At 47.6% G+C, this 21,307-nt stretch overlaps 1 protein-coding gene across 1 annotated transcript in view; it reads left to right on the top strand.

Annotated features, from left to right (window-relative positions):
- Window positions 1–21,307, top strand: part of LOC145339080 (integrin alpha-X-like) — a 98,078-nt gene that overhangs the window by 34,490 nt on the left and 42,281 nt on the right. Inside the window, exons 3-6 of the mRNA XM_080183512.1 lie at window positions 2,933–3,087; window positions 7,286–7,417; window positions 10,889–10,959; window positions 11,599–11,740. Of these exons, the coding sequence (XP_080039638.1) occupies window positions 2,933–3,087; window positions 7,286–7,417; window positions 10,889–10,959; window positions 11,599–11,740 (500 nt within the window). The remainder of the gene's footprint in view (window positions 1–2,932; window positions 3,088–7,285; window positions 7,418–10,888; window positions 10,960–11,598; window positions 11,741–21,307) is intronic.

The raw sequence follows: 21,307 nt of genomic DNA, 5'->3' as shown, positions 1-21,307 counted from the left end.
TATTTTTGTTCGTATCCAATTCAATCCAATCAATGTTCAATTCAAAGTCTCAACAAGTGAGACAGTCCAGACCCAAGCTGACAAAACAGGCTGCCCTCTTCCTGTCTTGGACTTCTCGCAGAGGGTGGTGAATTTGTGGAACTCGCTACCCCATAGCACAGTGGAGTCTGAATCGTTGAATGGTTTCAAGAAGGAGATAGATATATTTCTCATAAAAAAGGGATAAGGGGATGAAAACAACACAAGCCTATTTTAAGGCAAGGATAGATAAATTTTTGAACAGTAAAGGAATTAAGGGTTATGGTGAGCGGGCGGGGAAGTGGAGCTGAGTCCACAAAAAGATCAACCATGATCTTATTGAATGGCGGAGCAGATTCGAGAGGCCGGATGGCCGACTCCTGCCCCCTAGCTCATAGAATCCGACAGTGCCGAAAGAGGCTGTTCAACCCATCGAGTCTACACCAACCGCAATCCCATTCAACCCATCGAGTCTACACCAACCGTAATCCCATTCAACTCATCGAGTCCACACCAACCGCAATCCCATTCAGCTCATCGAGTCTACACCAACCGCAATCCCATTCAGCTCATCGAGTCTACACCAACCGCAATCCCATTCAGCTCATCAAGTCTACACCAACGGCAATCCCATTCAGCTCATCGAGTCTACACCAACCGCAATCCCATTCAGCTCATCGAGTCTACACCAACCGCAATCCCATTCAGCTCATCGAGTCTACACCAACCGCAATCCCATTCAGCTCATCGAGTCCACACCAACCGCAATCCCATTCAGCTCATCGAGTCTACACCAGCCGCAATCCCATTCAGCTCATCGAGTCCACACCAACCGCAATCCCATTCAACCCATCGAGTCCACACCAACCGCAATCCCATTCAGCTCATCGAGTCTACACCAACCGCAATCCCATTCAGCTCATCGAGTCCACACCAACCGCAATCCCATTCAGCTCATCGAGTCTACACCAACCGCAATCCCATTCAGCTCATCAAGTCGACACCAACCGCAATCCCATTCAGCTCATCGAGTCCACACCAACCGCAATCCCATTCAGCTCATCGAGTCTACACCAACCGCAATCCCATTCAACCCATCGAGTTTACACCAACCGCAATCCCATTCAACCCATCGAGTCTACACCAACCACAATCCCATTCAACCCATCGAGTCTACACCAACCGCAACCCCATTCAACCCATCGAGTCTACACCAACCACAATCCCATTCAGCTCATCGAGTTTACACCAACCGCAACCCCATTCAACCCATCGAGTCTACACCAACCACAATCCCATTCAGCTCATCGAGTCTACACCAACCGCAATCCCATTCAGCTCATCGAGTTTACACCAACCGCAACCCCATTCAACCCATCGAGTCTACACCAACCGCAATCCCATTCAACCCATCGAGTCTACACCAACCGCAATCCCATTCAACCCATCGAGTCTACACCAACCGCAATCCCATTCAACCCATCGAGTCGACACCAACCGCAATCCCATTCAGCTCATCGAGTCTACACCAACCACAATCCCATTCAGCTCATCGAGTCTACACCAACCGCAATCCCATTCAGCTCATCAAGTCGACACCAACCGCAATCCCACCCAGGCCCTATCCTCATATCTCTGCTGATTTACCCACTAATCCCTCTAGCCTATGCATCCCAGGACCCTAAGCGGCAATTTAGAATGGCCAATCAATCTAGACTGCACATCTTTGGACTGAAGTTCTTATGTTCTTATGTAAACTGTTTAATCTCTCCTCACATGTCAACCCTTTCATCCCTAGAACCAATCTGGTGAACTTCCTTTGAACTGTCTCCAATATCACCACATCTTTCCTTCAATAAGGAGACCAAAACTGGAAATATTACTCCAGATGTGGCCTTACCAACACCCTGGGAAGGTGGATTTGAGACTAGGGAAAGGTCAGCCATTATCTGATTGAGTTTTGGAGCAAGCTCAAAGGGTTGAATTACCCAGTTCTGCTCCTAATTACTATGTTCCTATCGCCATGTGAGTGTAGCTTTAAGAAAGTTTATTTTAAAGTACGCAGCTTACAGCTTCAGCGATGTAATCGGGGGTGGAAGTAAGCTGTGGCAGTGAGGTGATTGGGGTCTCTTTCTCTCCCTTTTTTTTCTCTTGGCTTGGTTTTGCCTTAAGGAAGCTGTATTTTGGGAAATAGATTTGACTACAATCTCTTCTGGATTTCTTCACAGGGAATTTTCAGCACTCAACCCAGGAGGTGGGATTCTGTAACCAGTGGATATTAACCCATGCTGTGTTGTGTTTATTTGGAGGGTTTTGAATGTTGGCTTTGGCTGGAACACATTAGAGTTACTTCCTTAAGGGTTATATATTATCGTGGTTGTAATTGTTAAAAGTTCTTGCTAAGTGTCTTACTATACAGAGAAATCATAGAATTCCTACAGTGCAGAAGGAAGCCATTTAGCCAATTGAATTTGCACCAACCATAGTCTCACCCAGGCCTTATCCCCACAACCCCATGCATTTACCCTAACTAATTTCCCGACACTAAAAGACAATTTAGCATGGCCAATCCACCTAAACTGCACATCTTTGGATGGTGGGATTGTGGGAGGAAACCCATGAAGACACAGGGAGAACATGCAAACCCCACGTAGATAGTGATCCAAGCCGGGAATCAGACCCAGATCCCTGACACTGTGAGGTAGCAGTGCTAATCACGATGCCACCCAATATTCTTAATTAAACTTTGTTTTTGATAAAAGCTCCTTGTGGGTCAGTTCAAGCACAGCTGAAGTGAAACCTCATCCTTCCAAATTCAATGTAAAACGTTACAGGTCAGGCAGGCTTTAGAGAACACCTTGATGTATTGAACCTGACTTGTAACACTATGGATTGTCTCTATCTGACACGGCAGGAGTACTGAAAGCCAACATCACCTACAGCTTGCTGCTGGATGCGGGACGACACAAATGGCGAGCTGTCTTCAAGACACTGTCCAGGAGTTTGACCATCAGCCAGCTGCTCTTGACTGGGAAGAAGATGTGTCAGCAGTTTCCCATCATCTTACCGGTGACACCATTCAAACAGCTACCTCTCTTAGAATCATAGCACAAACATGTTCAAAACAGCTGACTCAGGCCAGATGAAACAAAATATTTCAGCTGTTGTCAAGAGGGTCAGGGCTGAGGGAGTGCCGCACTGTCAGAGGGTCAGTGCTGAGGGAGTGCCGCACTGTCAGAGGGTCAGGGCTGAGGGAGCGCCGCACTGTCGGAGGGTCAGGGCTGAGGGAGCGCCGCACTGTCGGAGGGTCAGGGCTGAGGGAGCGCCGCACTGTCGGAGGGTCAGTGCTGAGGGAGCGCCGTACTGTCGGAGGGTCAGTGCTGAGGGAGCGCCGCACTGTCGGAGGGTCAGGGCTGAGGGAGCGCCGCACTGTCGGAGGGTCAGGGCTGAGGGAGCGCCGCACTGTCGGAGGGTCAGGGCTGAGGGAGCGCCGCACTGTCGGAGGGTCAGGGCTGAGGGAGCGCCGCACTGTCGGAGGGTCAGGGCTGAGGGAGCGCCGCACTGTCGGAGGGTCAGTGCTGAGGGAGCGCCGCACTGTCGGAGGGTCAGGGCTGAGGGAGCGCCGCACTGTCGGAGGGTCAGTGCAATCTGACCAATGAAACCAAGCCTGCTGAATGCCTTCTTCATCATTCTGTCCACCTGTAGCTCCACTTTCAAGGAGCTATGAGCTTGAATCCCTAGATCTCTTTGTTCTGTAACTCTCCCCAACACCCTCCCATTAACTAAGTTCTGTCCTCAGTGATCTACCAAAATGCACACCTTGCATTTATGTAAATTAAACTCCATCTGCTGTTTTTCAGCCCAATTGACCAAGATCCCATTGCAATCCTAGAAACCTTCTTCACTATGCCACCAATCTTGGTGTATTCTGCAAACAACGAAAAGTGGACCCAGCACTGATCCCTGAGGCACACACCACCGGTCACAGGTCACTGATCCCTGAGGCACACACCACCGGTCACAGGTCACTGATCCCTGAGGCACACACCACCGGTCACTGATCCCTGAGGCACACACCACCGGTCACAGGTCACTGATCCCTGAGGCACACACCACCGGTCACAGGTCACTGATCCCTGAGGCACACACCACCGGTCACTGATCCCTGAGGCACACACCACCGGTCACTGATCCCTGAGGCACACACCACCGGTCACTGATCCCTGAGGCACACACCACTGGTCACTGATCCCTGAGGCACACACCACCGGTCGCAGGCCTCCAGTTTGAAAAACAGCCCTCCACAACCATCCTCTGGCTTTTGTCATCAAGCCAATTTAGTATCCATTTGGCTATCTCACCCTGGATCCTGTGAGATTTAACCTTATGCAACAATCTTATGCATGGTAGGTTGTAGAGTGTTGTTTTTCAAAGTCACAGGTGGACAGAGTGGTGAAGAAGGCATTTGGCATGCTTCGTTTCATCGGTCAGAATATTGAATACAGGAGTTGGGACGTCTTGTTGAAGTTGTACAAGACATCGGTAAGGCCACACTTGGAATACTGTGTACAGTTCTGGTCACCCTATTATAGAAAGGATAGTATTAAACTAGAAAGAGTGCAGAAGAGGTTTATTCGGATGCTTCCAGGATTTGGTTGTTTGAGTTATAAGGAGAGGCTGGGACTTTTTTCTCTGGAGCGTAGGAGGCTGAGGGGTGATCTTATAGAGGCCTATAAAATAATGGGGAGCATAGATCAGCGAGATAGTCAATATCTTTTCCCCAAAGGTAGGGGAGTCTAAAACCAGAGGACATTGGTTTCAGGTGAGAGGGGAGAGATACAAAAGTGTCCAGAGGGGCAATTTTTTCACACAGAGGGTGGTGAGTGTCTGGAACAAGCTGCCAGAGGTAGTAGAAGAGGCAGGTACAATCTTGTCTTTTAAAAGCATTTAGACAGTTACATGGTTAAGATGGGTATAGAGGGATATGGGCCAAATGTGGGCAATTGGGACTAACTTTGGGTTTAAAACAAAGGGCAGCATGGACAAGTTGGGCCGAGGGGCTTGTTTCCATGCTGTAAACCTCTATGACTCTATAACCTACTATGCGGTAACTTGTCAAAGGCCTTGCTAAAGTCCATCTAGACAACATTAACTGTGCTGCCTATCTATCTTCTTGGTTACCCGTTTGAAACACTCAATCAAATTCATGAGACATGATTCTCCACTTGCAAAGCCATGCTGTCTGTCCCTAATCAATCCTTGCATCTCTAAATGCCTATAGATACTGTCTCTCAGAATACCTACGAACAACTTACCCATTAGATGTGAGGCTCACTGGCCTGTAGTTCCCAGGCTTTTCCCTGCAGCCCTTTTCTTAACAATGAATACTGATGAGAAATATTTCTTTCGGATCTCACCCATCTCTTGTGGATCCGCACATAGATGGCCTTGTTGATCCTTAAAAGGCCCCACTCTCTCCCTTGTTACTCCCTAAGTATTGAATTCGCAGAAAACTGCTGTAAATCATGTGGTTTTTTTCACAGCAACTTCAGACAAGAATCTCACACACGCTGTGCAATGTAGAGGTCACAATCGGGAAAATTATTGAAAGCTCAGGGAAAGGGGCCTGACTGTTCCAGGCCTCTGTGCATGCATGGTGGCCCCGAACTATCACCCTGCAGCCTGGGACTCCCATAGTGCTGCCACCCCCAAACCCCCCATGGCCCAATCGCAGCCCCCATCCATTTGTGGGCCAGCCCCGAACCCCCCTGTCCTGGACTGCCCAATCTCCAGCCCCCACCTCCCAGCAGTGATGATTCCCCCCCATCCCCCTGACAGATCCCCCTCCCCTGGGAGGCAGACCTAACCCCTGGCAGACCCCACCAACTGACCACTCCTTCCCCTAATCACTGGCCTCTCTCTTATCCCTATCGGTTGCAATGGCAGAGTGGCGGCATGTCGCCCCATCACCATCAAATGCCCCCTAGGCCCCGCCCTAGCAGGCCCCTTAGGCCCTACCCCCAAGTCCTGCACCCCCTGGGTTTGGGACTTTGCCCCTTGGGCAGTGCTGGTGCCACGTGCTGGCACTGTCAGGGTGCCCATGCCATGGGAGGGCACCACCCCCCACCACCCGACCCCCTGTGGGGCCCCAATTGCCTTCACTCTGGCCAGGGAGGGCGGGGCGGGGGGGGGGTCATCCCACTATTTCCCTGGAAGTGGGGGTGGAAAGCTAGTCTGAACCCCATTGCAGTGAAGGCTGGGAGATGTGAGTGGACCTGGAGAATTCAGTCCCAGGCCTGCTAATCAGATAAAAATTACATTTCTTGGTGTTCCCTTCAGTTTCCAGCGCGGCTCGGATAGTGCCAGATATCCGGAGCTGGGAGAGGTGCACGTGGTGAAAAAGCATCCGCAAATCGAAGGACAAGTGCTGAGTAATTAGTGTAGTGGGATGGGAGAATCACACCCTGGAATTCTGTCCAGACCATAGAATCCCTGTCTTGCAAAAGGAGTAAGAAGTCACAGAATCATACAGTGCAGAAAGAGGCCCTTTGGCCCATCAAGTCTGCACTGACCACAATCCCACCCAGGCCCTACCCCAATATCCCTACACAGTTACCCACTAACCTACACATCCCAGGACACTAAGGGGCAATTTTAGCATGGCCAATCAACCTAACCCGCACATCTTTGGACTGTGGGAGGAAACCGGAGCACCCGGAGGAAACCCACGCAGACACAAGCAGAATGTGCAAACTCCACACAGACAGTTACCCAAGCCAGGAATCGAACCCAGGACCCTGGAGCTGTGAAGCAGCAGCGCTAACCACTGTGCTACCGTGCTGCCCCACTCTGGCAACATTACTGTGTTTACCTCAATCCAATGCCGACATCTCCACATCATTGCAAAAGGAGGCCATTTGGCTCATCTAGTCTGAAGCGACTGTCTAACAGACCATCTCACCATGGCCTTCTACCCTGCCCTATCCCCATAACCCCACAAATTTACATGGCTAATCCATCTAAACTATACATCTTGGGAAACTAAGTGGCAATTTAGCATGGGCAGTCCACCTGACCGCGACATCTTTCGATGTGGGTCCCATTTCACAGTTGCTGGAAAAATATGTCGATTTCAATTGCCAGCCTGCCAAATATCGAATCATTGTTCACAATTCTTAATGTCACAGTTGTTCCTGGGTATTCTGTGGCTGCATCTGAGGCAATAATTCTCTTCTTTCTCAGTCAATTAATGTTTGTCTGTCTATAGAGTTGTGTCAAAGATTACTTGGAACCCATTGACCTCTCACTGAACTTCAGTCTGGCTGGTGAAGTCATTACGGGGAGCAAGGGGCTGAGTCCAATACTCAACAAGTACAAAGAAACATCAGAGAAATACAAGGTACGGAATAACTGGATTAACATCAGAGATAAATTAAAAGAGATTGGATAGACTGGGACCTTTCTCTCTGGAGCGTCGGAAGCTGAGGGATGATCTTACAGAGGTCTATAAAATAATGAGGAGCACAGATCACCTAGATAGTCAATATCTTTTCCCAAAGATTGGGGAGTCTAAAACTAGAGGGCAGAGGTTTAAGGTGAGAGGGGAGAGATATAAAAGTGTTCAGAAGGGCAATTTTTTCACACCCAGGGTAGTGACTGCCTGGAACAAGCAGTCAGGGGTAGTAGTGGGGGCAGGTACAATTTTGTCTTTAAAGAGCATTTAGACAGTTACATGGGTAAAATGGGTATAGAGGGATATGGGCCAAATGCGGGCAATTGGGATTAGTTTAAGTTTTTTTGAAAAAAGGGCAGCCCTTTGGGCTGAAGAGCCTGTTTATATGATACAGATAACTGGATTAACACCAGAGATACAAGGTACAGAATAACTAGAACATAGAGCATTACAGCGCAGTACAGGCCCTTTGGCCTTCAATGTTATGCCGACCTGTGAAACCAATCTAAAGTCCATCTAACCTACACTATTCCAGTGTCATCCATATGATCATCCAATGATCATTTAAATGTCCTTAATGTTGGCGAATCCATTACTGTTTCAGGCAGGGCATTCTACGCCCTTACTACTCTCTGAGTAAAGAACCTACCTCTGACATCTGGCCTATATCTGTCACCCTTCAATTTAAAGCTATGTCCCCTCGTGCTAGCCATCACCATCCGAGGAAAAAGACTCTCACTATCCAACCTATCTAACCCTCTGATCATCTTGTATGCCTCTATTAAGTCTTAACCTTCTGTTTAACGAAAACAGCCTCAAGTCCCTCAGGTTTTCCTCATAAGACCTTCCCACCATACCAGGCAACATCCTGGTAAACCTCCTCTGCACCCTTTCCAATGTTTCCACATCCTTCTTATAATGCGGCGACCATAACTATCCACAATACTCCAAGTGCGGCCGCACCAGAGTTTTGTACAGCTGTAACATGACCTCATGGCTCCGAAACTCAATCCCTCTCCCAATAAAAGCTAACACACCATACGCCTTCTTAACAACCTTATCAACCTGGGTGTCAACTTTCAGGGAGCTATGCATATGTACACTGAGACTCTGTACTCTGTACTCTGCTCAACCATACAAACAAGTATCTTACCATTAGCCCAGTACCCTGTTTTCCTGTTACTCCTTCCAAAGTGAATCACCTCACACTTTTCCGCATTAAACTACATTTTCCACCTCTCAGCCCAGCTCTGCAGCTTATCTATGTCCCTCTGTAACCTGCAACATCCTTCCACACTGTCCACAACTCTTCTGACTTTAGTGTCGTCAGCAAATTTACTAACCCATCCTCCTATGCCCTCATCATTTATAAAAATGACAAACAGGAGTGGCCCCAAAACAGATCTTTGTGGTACACCACTTGTAACTGAACTCCAGGTTGAATATTTCCCATCAACCACCACCCTCTGTCTTCTATCAGCGAGCCAATTCCTGATCCAAACTGCTAAATCACCCTCAATCCCATGCATCTGCATTTTCTGTAATAGCCTACCATGGGGAACCTTACCAAACACTTTATTGAAATCCATATACACCACATCAATTGCTTTACCCTCATCCACCTCTTTGGTCACCTTCTCAAAGAACTCAGTAAGGTTTGTGAGGTGCGACTTACCCTTCACAAAACTGAATTCACTATCCCTAATCAAATTATTCCTTTCTAGATGATTATAAATCCTATCTCTTAAAATCATTTCCAAAACAGAAGTAGGGCTCATTGGTCTATAATTACCAGGGTTCTCGCTATTCCCCTTCTTGAACGTTTGCTATCCTCCAGTCTTCCGGCACTATACATGTAGCCAATGACGACATAAAGATCAAAGCCAAAGGCTCTGCAATCTCCTCCCTAGCCTCCCAGCGAATCCTTGGATAAATCCCATCCGGCCCAGGGGACTATGTATTTTCACACTTTCAAGAATTGCTAACACCTTACAGCAGGACAGCTTACAGAAAGGACAGTAGGACTAGGGGGCACAGCCTCAGGATAAAGGGGGGGCGGTTTAGAACAGAGTTGAGGAGGAACTTCTTCACTCAAAGGGTGGTGAATCTCTGGAATTCTCTGCCCGTTGAAGTGGTGGAGGCTGCCTCGCTCAATATATTTAAGATGCGGGTAGATGGGTTTTTGATAAGCAAGGGGATTAAGGGTTATGGGGAGAGGGCGGGAAAGTGGAACTGATCCACTTCAGATCAGCCATGATCTTGTTGAATGGCGGGGCAGGCTCGAAGGGCTAGATGGCCTACTCCTGCTCCTATTTCTTATGTTCTTATGTGAGGGAGCTGGATTAACATCAGTACAGATACAGTCAGTAAGACAGGGTGCTGGGGGGGGCGAGAGGGGTTACTGAGTGACAGTGTGAGGGAGCTGGATTAACATCAGTACAGATCCAGTCAGTAACAGGGTGCTGGAGGGAGAGAGAGGGGCTACTGAGTGACAGTGTGAGGGAGCTGGATTAACATCAGTACAGATACAGTCAGTAACACAGGGTGCTGGGGGGGTGGAGAGGGGTTACTGAGTGACAGTGTGAGGGAGCTGGATTAACATCAGTAGAGATACAGTCAGTAACACAGGGTGCTGGGGGAGAGAGAGGGCTTACTGAGTGACAGTGTGAGGGAGCTGGATTAACATCAGTACAGATACAGTCAGTAACACAGGGTGCTGGGGGGAGAGGGGTTACTGAGTGACAGTGTGAGGGAGCTGGATTAACATCAGTAGAGATACAGTCAGTAAGACAGAGTGCTGGGGGGGGAGAGAGGGGTTACTGAGTGACAGTGTGAGGGAGCTGGATTAACATCAGTACAGATACAGTCAGTAACACAGGGTGCTGAGGGGAGAGAGGGGTTACTGAGTGACAGTGTGAGGGAGCTGGATTAACATCAGTACAGATACAGTCAGTAACACAGGGTGCTGGGGGGGTGGAGAGGGGTTACTGAGTGAGAGTGTGAGGGAGCTGGATTAATATCAGTAGAGATACAGTCAGTAACACAGGGTGCTGGGGGGAGAGGGGTTACTGAGTGAGTGTGAGGGAGCTGGATTAACATCAGTACAGATACAGTCAGTAACACAGGGTGCTGGGGGGAGAGGAGTTACTGAGTGAGAGTGTGAGGGAGCTGGATTAATATCAGTAGAGATACAGTCAGTAACACAGGGTGCTGGGGGGAGAGGGGTTACTGAGTGACTGTGTGAGGGAGCTGGATTAATATCAGATAGAGAGAGATACAGTTAGGTACGCAGAGGGTGGAATTACTGAGTGACACTATGGGACAGTGACAGTAATTCTGACCAGATGTTAACCGTACTGAGTCATTTCCCTGTGCTGCTGATATGTAACCCATTCAGCCCTTGTCTCACTCTTACAGCTACCTTTCCAGAAGGACTGTGGAATGGACGAGTGTGTCGACTATTTGAGGGTCGTCTTTAATTTCTCAGGGTAAGAGCTTGGCATTCATTCCCTCCCTCACTTATTCCAGGTATGAAATGTCATGGGTTAAGCAGAATTTCACAGTAACTTCATTGCAATGTTAATATAAACCTTACTTGTGACTAATAAATAAAATTTACTTGGATACACAGCATGGAAACAGGCCCTTCGGCCCAACTCGTCCATGCTGACCAGATTTCCCAAACTCAGATATTCCCTTTTGTCTGAGATTGTCCCTTATTCATCGAAACCATGCCCATCCATGTATCTGTCCAAATGTCTTTTAAATGCAGTAAATGTAGCCACCTCTACCACCTCCTCTGACAGCTCATTCCGTACATGCACCACGCTCCGTGTGAAGGTGTTGGCCCTTGGTCCCTTTTAAATTTTCCCCTCTCACCTTACACCCATGCTGTCCAGTTTTGGGCTCCCCTACCCTGGGGAAAATCCTTGCAAATATTTTTTGCCCCCTTTCAGTTTAATAACATTGTTGCTGTAGGAGGGAGAGCGGAATTATACCTCATTTTAATGACCTGTTTATTGCAAAGACACATCAGTTCAGCGAAACTAATTCCATTTGTCATCACGTTGAGCTGGGAGGAGGAGTGCTTAGCCCAGCAGTTATCCTGGTGTTTGATGTCTCTTCAGAGGTGATCTGGCAGTGATTGGACGGGACACAGTGCTGATATTGACTGTGGTTCTGGAGAATGCACATGAGGATTCCTCCCATACACAACTCAACTTCCTCCATCCCAGCCAGCTCTCCTTCAGAAAGATCTCCAATGTGCAGGTAGGTGAGCGGACAGCATTTTCCAGTTGCGTTTGCCCCAGTGCAGGAAAATCCCACCCGCAGTCAACAGAACTTTACATTGTCCATGTCCCACCCGCTCTGATTCCCAATGGGAGTGGAATGGGAGAGTTCTTTATTTCAGTATTCACCGTGGAAAAGGTGGTTGTAGTGTAGACTCGAGCGGACTGGAAAGCTTGAGCATGTAGATATTAAGAAAGTGGATGTGTTGGAGCTTTTGAAAAGCATCAAGTTAGATAAGTCGCCGGGACCGGATGGGATGTACCCCAGGCTATTGTGGGAGGTGAGGGAGCAGATTGCTGAGCCTCTGGCCATGAAACTTGCATCATCAATGCAGACAGGAGAGGTTCCAGAGGATTGGAGGATTGCAGATGTTGTTCCTTTATTCAAGAAGAGGAGAAGAGATAGCCCAGGAAATTATAGACCAGTGAGTCTAACCTCAGTGATTGGTAAGTTGATGGAGAAGATCTTGAGAGGCAGGATTTATGAACATTTGGAGAGGTATATTATGATTAAGAATAGTCAGCATGGCTTTGTCAAAGGCAGATCGTGTCTTACGAGCCTGATTGAATTTTTTGAGGATGTGACTAAACACATTGATGAAGGAAGAGCGGTAGATGTGGTTTATATGGACTTCAGCAAGGCGTTCGATAAGGTCCCCCATGCAAGGCTTATTGAGAAAGTGAGGCAGCATGGGATCCAAGGGGACATTGCTTTGTGGATCCAGAACTGGCTTGCCTACAGAAGGCAGACAGTGGTTGTAGATGGGTCTTTCTCTGCATGGAGGTCGGTCACCAGTGGAGTGCCCCAGGGATCTGTTCTGGGACCCTTACTCTTTGTGATTTCTATAAATGACCTTGATGAGGAAGTGGAGGGATGGGTTGGTAAGTTTGCTGATGACACAAAGGTTGGAGGTGTTGTGGATAGTGTGGAGGGATGTCAGAGGTTGCAGTGAGGCATTGATAGGATGCAAGACTGGGCGGAGAAGTGGCAGATGGACTTCAACCCAGATAAGTGTGAAGTGGTTCATTTTGGCAGGTCAAATAGGATGGCAGAATATAATATTGATGGTAGGACTCTTGGCAGTGTGGAAGATCAGAAGGATCTTGGGGTCCGAGTTCACAGTATGCTCAAAGCAGCTGCGTAGGTTGAAGCTGTGGTTAAGAAGGCGTATGGTGTACTGGCCTTCATCAATCGAGGAATTGAGTTTAGGAGTCGGGAGATAATGTTGCAACTTTATAGGACCCTGGTCAGACCCCACTTGGAGTACTGTGCTCAGTTCTGGTTGCCTCATTACAGAAAGAATGTGGAAGCCATAGAAAGGGTGTAGAGGAGATTTACAAGGATGTTGCCTGGATTGGGAGGCATGCCTTATGAGGATAGGTTGAGGGAGCTCGGCCTTTTCTCCTTAGAGAGACAAAGGATGAGAGGTGACCTGATAGAGGTGTATAAGATGTTGAGAGGTATTGGTCGGGTGGATTCTCAGAGGCCTTTTCCTCAGGGCTGAAATGGTTGCCACAAGAGGACACAGGTTTAGGGTGCTGGGGAGTAGGTACAGAGGAGATGTCAGGGGTAAGTTTCTCACTCAGAGGGTGGTGGGTGCATGGAATGGGTTGCCATCGGTGGTGGAGGCGGATTCAATAGGGTCTTTTTAAGAGAGTTTAAGATAAGTACATGGAACTTAGTAAGATAGAAGGTTACAGGTAAGCCTAGTAATCTTTAAGATAGGGACATGTTCGGCACAACTTTGTGGGCCGAAGGGCCTGTATTGTGCTGTAGTGTTTCTATGTTTCTGCCCATCAGTTTCAAAGACAGGGAGTTTAACTCTGTATCTAACCCCGTGCTGTACCTGTCCTGGGGGCGTTTGAAGAGAGCTTTACTCTGAATTTACAACTGTGCTGCAACTATTCTGGGAGTGTTTAATAGGGGACAGTGTAGAGGGAGCTTTACTCTGTATCTCACCCTGTGCTGTATCTGTCCTGGGAGTGTTTGATGGGAGACAGTGTAGAGGGAGCTTTACTCTGTATCTAACCCCGTGCTGTATCTGTCCTGGGAGTGTCTGATGGGGGACAGTGTAGAGGGAGCTTTATTCTGTATCTAACCCCGTGCTGTACCTGTCCTGGGAGTGTTTAATAGGGGACAGTGTAGAGGGAGCTTTACTCTGTATCTAACCCCGTGCTGTATCTGTCCTGGGAGTGTTTGATGGGGGGACAGTGCAGAGGGAGCTTTACTCTGTATCTAACCCCGTGCTGTACCTGTCCTGGGAGTGTTTGATGGGGGGGACAGTGTAGAGGGAGCTTTACTCTGTATCTCACCCTGTGCTGAAACTATCCTGGGAGTGTTTGATGGGAATTGCAGTAAGAAGTCTCACAACATCAGGTTAAAGTCCTACAGATTTATTTGTTTCAGAACTCTCCACTCACCTGACGAAGGAACAGCATTCTGAAAGCTTGTGGCGTTTACTATCAAATAAACCTGTAGGACTTCAACCTAGTGTTGTGAGACTTCTTACTGTGTTTATCCCAGTCCAACGCTGGCGCCTTCACATTAGTGTTTGATGGGGGACAGTGTAGAGGGAGCTTTACTCTGTATCTAACCCAGTGCTGTACCTGTCCTGGGAGTGTTTAGAACCATAGAACCATAGATCATTACAGCTCAGAAACAGGCCTTTTGGCCCTTCTTGTCTGTGCTGAACCATTTTTTGCCTCATCCCACTGACCTGCACTTGGACCATATCCCTCCACGCCCCTCTCATCCATGAACCTGTCCAAGTTTTTCTTAAATGTTAAAAGTGACCCCGCATTTACCACTTTATCCGGCAGCTCATTCCACACTCCCACCACTCTCTGTGTGAAGAATCCCCCCCTAATATTCCCTTTAAACTTTTCTCCTTTCACCCTTAACCCATACCCTCTTTTTTTTCTCCCCTAGCCTCAGTGGAAAAAGCCTGCTTGTATTCACTCTATCGATACCCATCAAAATCTTATACACCTCTATCAAATCTCCCCTCATTCTTCTACACTCCAGGGAATAAAGTCCTAACCTATTCAATCTTTCTCTGTAACTATTCAATCTTTCTCTGTAACAGAGAAACTGCAACAGTTTGATGGGGACAACATAAAAAGAGCTTTATTCTGTACTTAAACCCATGATCTATCTATCCCTGGGAGTATTCGATGGGGACAGTTTAGAGGGAACTTTCTTCTGTATCTGACCCCCTGCTATAACTATCCTGGGAGTGTTTGATGGGCATGATGTGGAGATGCCGGCGTTAGACTGGGGTAAACACAGTAAGAAGTCTGACTTCTTAAATTCCATTTGCCATATACCTGCCAATACACCGGCCTATCTATATCCCGTTGTATTGCCAGACACTGCTCCTCACTGCCTGCCAATCCAGCCATCTTAGTGTCATCTGCAAATTTGCTGATCACACCACTTACTCCCTCTTTTATATATATACTTCCTCATTTATATATACTACAGAAAGAAGAGGTCCCAGTACTGAGCCCTGCGGCACACCACTAGTGACAGACCTCCAGCTAGAAAAGGACCCTTCCACTACTACTCTCTGTCTCCTCTTAGCAAGCCAGTTCTCAATCCATCTAGATACCTGGCCTTGTATCCCATGAGCTTTAATCTTTTCAACCAACCTACTTGGTTTAAGTCCAACCGATTTATTTGATAGTAAACTCACAGACCCTCTTTGTCAGGTGAATGAAGAGTTCTGGCCTCAGACAGAGCATATAAAGCACAGACAGTTTACAGATTACTGATTAGCATGCGAATCTTTACACCTAACCTGCTGTTCAAGTCTGAAAGTGGCCGACAATGTGAGTGGAAGGAGCATTAAGCCCAGGCTAAAGAGATGTGTATTGTCTCCAGACAGCGTAGTGAGTGAGGTTTTGCAAACCCAGGCAAGTCATGGGGGTTACAAATAGTGCGACATGAACCCAAGATCCCTGTTGAGGCCGTCCTCATGTGTGCGGAACTTGGCTATCAGTCTCTGCTCAGCAACTCTGCGCTGTCGTGTGTCGTGAAGGCCGCCTTGGAGAATGCTTACCCGAAGGTCAGAGGCTGAATGCCCGTGACCGCTGAAGTGTTCGCCGACAGGAAGGGAACAGTCTTACCTGGTGATTGTCGAGCGATGTTCATTCATCCGTTGTCGTAGCGTCTGCATGGTCTCCCCAATGTACCATGCTTCGGGACATCCTTTCTTGCAGCGTATTAGGTAGACAACGTTGGCTGAGTTGCAAGAGTATTTAGCGTGTAGCTGGTGGATGGTGTTCTCACGTGTGATGATGGTATCCATGTCGATGATCCACGATGTCTTGCAGAGGTTGCTGTGGCAGGGTTGTGTGGTGCCGTGGTCACTGTTCTCCTGAAGGCTGGGTAGTTTGCTGTAAACAATGGTCTGTTTGAGGTTGTGTGGTTGTCTGAAGGCAAGAAGTGAGGGTGTGGGGATGGCCCTGGCGAGATGTTCGTCTTCATCAATGATACATTGAAGACTCCGGAGAAAATGTCGTAGCTTCTCCGCTCCGGGGAAGTACTGGACGACGAAGGGTAGTCTGTCCACCGTGTCCCGTGTTTGTCTTCTGAGGTTGGTGCGGTTTTTCGCTGTGGCATATTGGAACTGTTGATCGATGAGTCGAGTGCCATATCCTGTTCTTATGAGGGCATCTTTCAGCGTCTGGAGGTGTCATAAGAACATAAGAAATAGGAGCAGGAGTAGGCCATCTAGCCCTTCGAGCCTGCCCCGCCATTCAATAAGATCATGGCTGATCTGAAGTGGATCAGTTCCACTTTCCCGCTTTCTCCCCATAACCCTTAATTCCCTTATTGATCAGAAATCCAACTACCTGTGACTTAAATATATTCAGCGAGGTAGCCTCCACCACTTCAACGGGCAGAGAATTCCAGACACTCACCACCCTTTGAGCGAAGAAGTTCCTCCTCAACTCCGATCTAAACTGCTCCCCCCACTTATCTTGAGGCTGTGCCCTCTAGTCTTGCTATCCTTTCTAAGCGGGAAGAATCTCTCTACTGCTACCCTATCCATCCCCTTCATTATCTTATACATCTCTATAAGATCCCCCCTCATCCTTCTAAACTCCAGTGAGTACAGACCCAGTCTATTTAGTCTCTCTTCATAGTCCAACCCCCTCATCTCCGGTATCAGCCTAGTGAACCTCCTCTGCACTCCCTCCAAGGCCAATATATCCTTCCGCAAATGCGGTGACTAAAACTGCACACAGTACTCCAGCTGCGGCCTCACCAGTGCCTTGTACAGTTGCAGCAAGACCTCCCTGCTTTTATATTCAATCCCCCTCACTATAAAGGCCAGCATCCCATTCGCCTTCCTGACCACCTGCTGCACCTGCAGGCTGGGTTTTTGCGACTCATGCACAAGGACACCCAGGCCCCTCTGCACTGTAGCATGCTGCAGCTTTTCGCCTTTTAAATAGTAATCCCTCCTACTATTATTTCTGCCAAAGTGGATAACCTCACACTTGCTAACATTATACTCTATCTGCCAGGTCCTCGCCCACTCGCTCAGCCTCCCCAGACTTTCCACACCCTCCGCGCAATTTGCTTTTCCACTCATCTTCGTGTCATCAGCAAATTTCCTACACTCAGCCCCCTCCTCCAGATGATCTATATAAATGCTAAACAGTTGAGGCCCCAGCACCGATCCCTGCGGCACTCCACTAGTCACCAACCGCCAATCAGAATAGCACCTATTGATACCAACTCTCTGCTTCCTGTTAGACAGCCAATCCTCTATCCACGATAACACCTTACCCCCAACTCCATGCACCCTAACCTTCTGTAGCAACCTTTTATGAGGCACCTTGTCAAACCCCTTTTGGAAATCTAAAAACACCACATCCACTGGTTCCCCTCTGTCTACCGCACTAGTCATATCCCCATAGAAATCCAATAAATTCGTCAAACACGACTTCCCCTTAACAAATCTGTGCTGCGTTTGCTCTATCAAGCCATTCTTTTCCAGGTGCCTCGCTATTTCTTCTTTAATGACGGATTCAAGCATTTTTCCAACTACAGACATTAAACTAACCGGCCTATAATTCCCTGCCTTTTGTCTGCTACCTTTTTTAAACAGCGGCGTAACATTAGCCGTTTTCCAATCTTCCGGCACTTCCCCGGAATCCAGTGAATTTTGGTAAATAATTACTAAGGCATCCACTATCACCTCTGCCATTTCCTTCAGAACCCTGTGATGCATTCCATCCGGTCCTGGGGACTTGTCCACCGTCAGTCCCATTAGTCTATCAAGCACTACCTCTCTAGTGACAATAATCGCATTCAGGCCCTCAACTCCTACCATCCTTTTATCTTTAATATCCGGCAAAGTATTCGTGTCCTCCTCCATGAAGACCGAGGCAAAAAATTTATTTAAAACCTCAGCCATTTCCTCATCTCCCACCACTAAATCCCCCCTCTCATCCTCTAAGGGTCCAGTATTCACTCTAGCCAGCCTCCTTTTCTTCATATTTTTGTAAAAACTTTTACTGTCCTTTTTTATATTTAGTGCTAGTTTAGCTTCATAGTCTATCTTTCCTTTCTTTATCACCTTCTTAGTCATTCTTTGTTGATTTTTAAATTTTTCCCAATCTTCTAATTGCCCACTACTTTTAGCCACTCTGAACGCATCAGCTTTTAATTTAATACTCCCCTTTATGTCTCTTGTTTGGACACAGGTGAGGTCCAGAGGACTGGAGGATAGCGAACGTGGTACCTTTGTTTAAAAAGGGTAGGAGGGATAACCCTTGTAACTATAGGCCGGTGAGTTTAACGTCAGTGGTAGGTAAGTTGATGGAGAGGATTCTTAGGGATAGGATGTATGAGCACTTAGAGCGTTGCGATCTGATTAAGGATACGCAGCATGGCTTTGTAAAGGGGAAGTCTTGCCTTACGAATCTGGTAGAATTCTTTGAGGAGGTGACAAAAACGATTGACGAAGGATGAGCTGTTGATGTCGTCTATGTGGATTTCAGTAAGGCGTTTGACAAAGTCCCTCATGGTAGGTTGGTTGAAAAGATTAAGGCTCATGGGATACAAGGCCAGGTATCTAGATGGATTGAGAACTGGCTTGCTAAGATAGCAACTGATAGCCAAGTTCCGCACACATGAGGACGGTCTCAACAGGGATCTTGGGTTCATGTCGCACTATCTGTAACCCCCGTGACTTGCCTGGGTTTGCAAAACCTCACTTACTGTACTGTCTGGAGACAATACACATCTCTTTAAACTGTGATCAGTGCTCCTACCACTCACATTGTCAGCCACTTCAGGTCTTGAACAGCAGGTTAGGTGTAAGGATTCGCATTTTAATCAGTAATCTCTAAACTGTCTGTGCTTTATATGCTCTGTCTGAGGCCAGAACTCTCCATTCACCTGACGAAGAGGCTGTCCCCTCGAAAGCTTGTGAGAATATTATCAAATAAATAGGTTGGACTAAAACCTGGTGTTGTCAGACTTTTTACTGTGTTTACGCCAGTCCAACGCCGGCATACCCACATCATTGCTAAGATGAGACAGAGAGTAGTAGTGGAAGGGTCCTTTTCTAGCTGGAGGTCTGTCACTAGTGGTGTGCCGCAGAGCTCAGTACTGGGACCTCTTCTTTTTGTAGTGTATATAAATGACTTGGAAGAGGGAGTAGGTGGTGTGATCAGCAAATTTGCAGATGACACCAAGATGGCTGGATTGGCGGACAGTGAGGAGCAGTGTCTGGCAATACAACGGGATATAGATAGGCTGGTATATTGGGCAGATAAATGGCAAATGGAGTATAATCCGGATAAATGTGAGGTGAGGCATTTTGGCCGGAATAATGTTGGGGGGAGTAATAAGGGTAAGCCCATAAAGAGTATAGAAACACAGCGGGACCTGGGGGTGCAAGTGCACAAGTCTTTGAAGGTGGCAGTACAAGTGGAGAAGGTTGTGAAGAAAGCTTATGGTAAGTTAGCCTTTATAGGAAGGTGTATAGAATATAAGAGCTGGAGTCTAATGTTGCAGTTGTACAGAACATTGGTTAGGCCGCATTTAGAGTACTGCGTCCAGTTCTGGTCTCCTTACTGCTGGAAGGACGTGGAGACTCTGGAGAGAGTGCAGAGAAGGTTTACCAGGATGTTACCTGATATGGAAGGACTGGGTTATGAGGAAAGATTGAGCAAATTGGGGCTGTTTTCCCTTGAAAGACGGCGACTGAGGGGGGATCTAATAGAGGTATATAAGCTTATGAAGGGTATAGATAGAGTAAACAGAGGTAAGCTGTTTCCTATGTTAGAGACACACAGTACGAGGGGCCACGGGCTTAGGGTGAGGGGGGAGAGGTATAACACGGATATTAGAGGGAGGTTTTTCACACAGAGGGTAGTGGGGATATGGAATGCTCTGCCAAGCAAGGTGGTGGAGGCAGGCATGCTGGAGTTGTTTAAGAGTTACTTTGACAGGCACACAAGTGGGTTGGAGGTGGAAGGATATAGGAGATTGTTTTAAATAAGGTTCATTAGCATTGGGACATCCCTGGTAATATGAAAGGATGTAGAATGATACTAATGTTTTTTCTCTTTTCATTCACAAGTTTTAAGTCGGTCCGCCTTGTTGTCCAATGAGGGGCATACACGCCATGGGTCGTACTAGGGCTGCTCTTGGATGTTCGAGAATAGCCTAGTGCTTCATGTCGTTAGTGTGTGCCTAAACTGGACCAGATACTGGGCAAGACGACAGCTCAGTGACTATCACTGATTGCTGTGCAGACACATGGATTTGGGCCAGTGTCTGTGGGAGTTTGCACATTCTCCCCATGCTTGCGTGGGTTTTCTCTGGGTGCTCCAGTTTCCTCCCACACCCCAAAGATGTGCTATTAGGCTGATTGGAGGTGATAAATTGTCCCTAAATTAGTTTCCCTCAATGTGGAATGCCATAAGCACAGATAAGGGTCATGGGTGGAGGGGGGACTGGTAATGTTAAAATGGCGGCGCGGGCACGTTCGGCCAAAGGGCCTGTTTCCCGGGCTGTTTTTGTTCTTTGTTCTTTATTTCCTTAGATAACCATGGCTGGTTATCCCTTCTCCTACATTCCTTCTTTACCATCAGAATATATTTCTGCTGAGTACTGAAAAAGATCTCCTTAAAAATCCTCCACTGTTCCTCAGCCGTCCTACCAACCAATCTGCGCCCCCAATCTACATTCACCACTTCCTCTCTCATCCTATCATATTCCCCTCTGTTCAGACAGAGGACACAGGTTCGGGACCCTACTTTCTCATCCTCCATCTGCATCAAAAATCCAACCATACTATGATCACTCGTCCCAAGAGGATCCCTCACAAGAACATAGAACATAGAACATTACAGCGCGGAACAGGCCCTTCGGCCCACAATGTTGCGCCGACCAGTCTTATTTTTAAAAAAAAACATTGACCCACTAATCTAAACCAATCCCTTTTCGTCCATAAACCTATCCACCAATCTCTTAAACGCCCCCAAACTAGGCGCATTTACAACTGCAGCAGGCAGGGCA

Source organism: Carcharhinus amblyrhynchos, unplaced genomic scaffold (genome assembly GCF_965287045.1).
Source record: "Carcharhinus amblyrhynchos unplaced genomic scaffold, sCarAmb.v2.hapA chromosome_318, whole genome shotgun sequence".
NCBI classification, from domain to species: Eukaryota; Metazoa; Chordata; class Chondrichthyes; order Carcharhiniformes; family Carcharhinidae; genus Carcharhinus; species Carcharhinus amblyrhynchos.
This window is presented reverse-complemented; position numbering and strand designations above follow the sequence as displayed.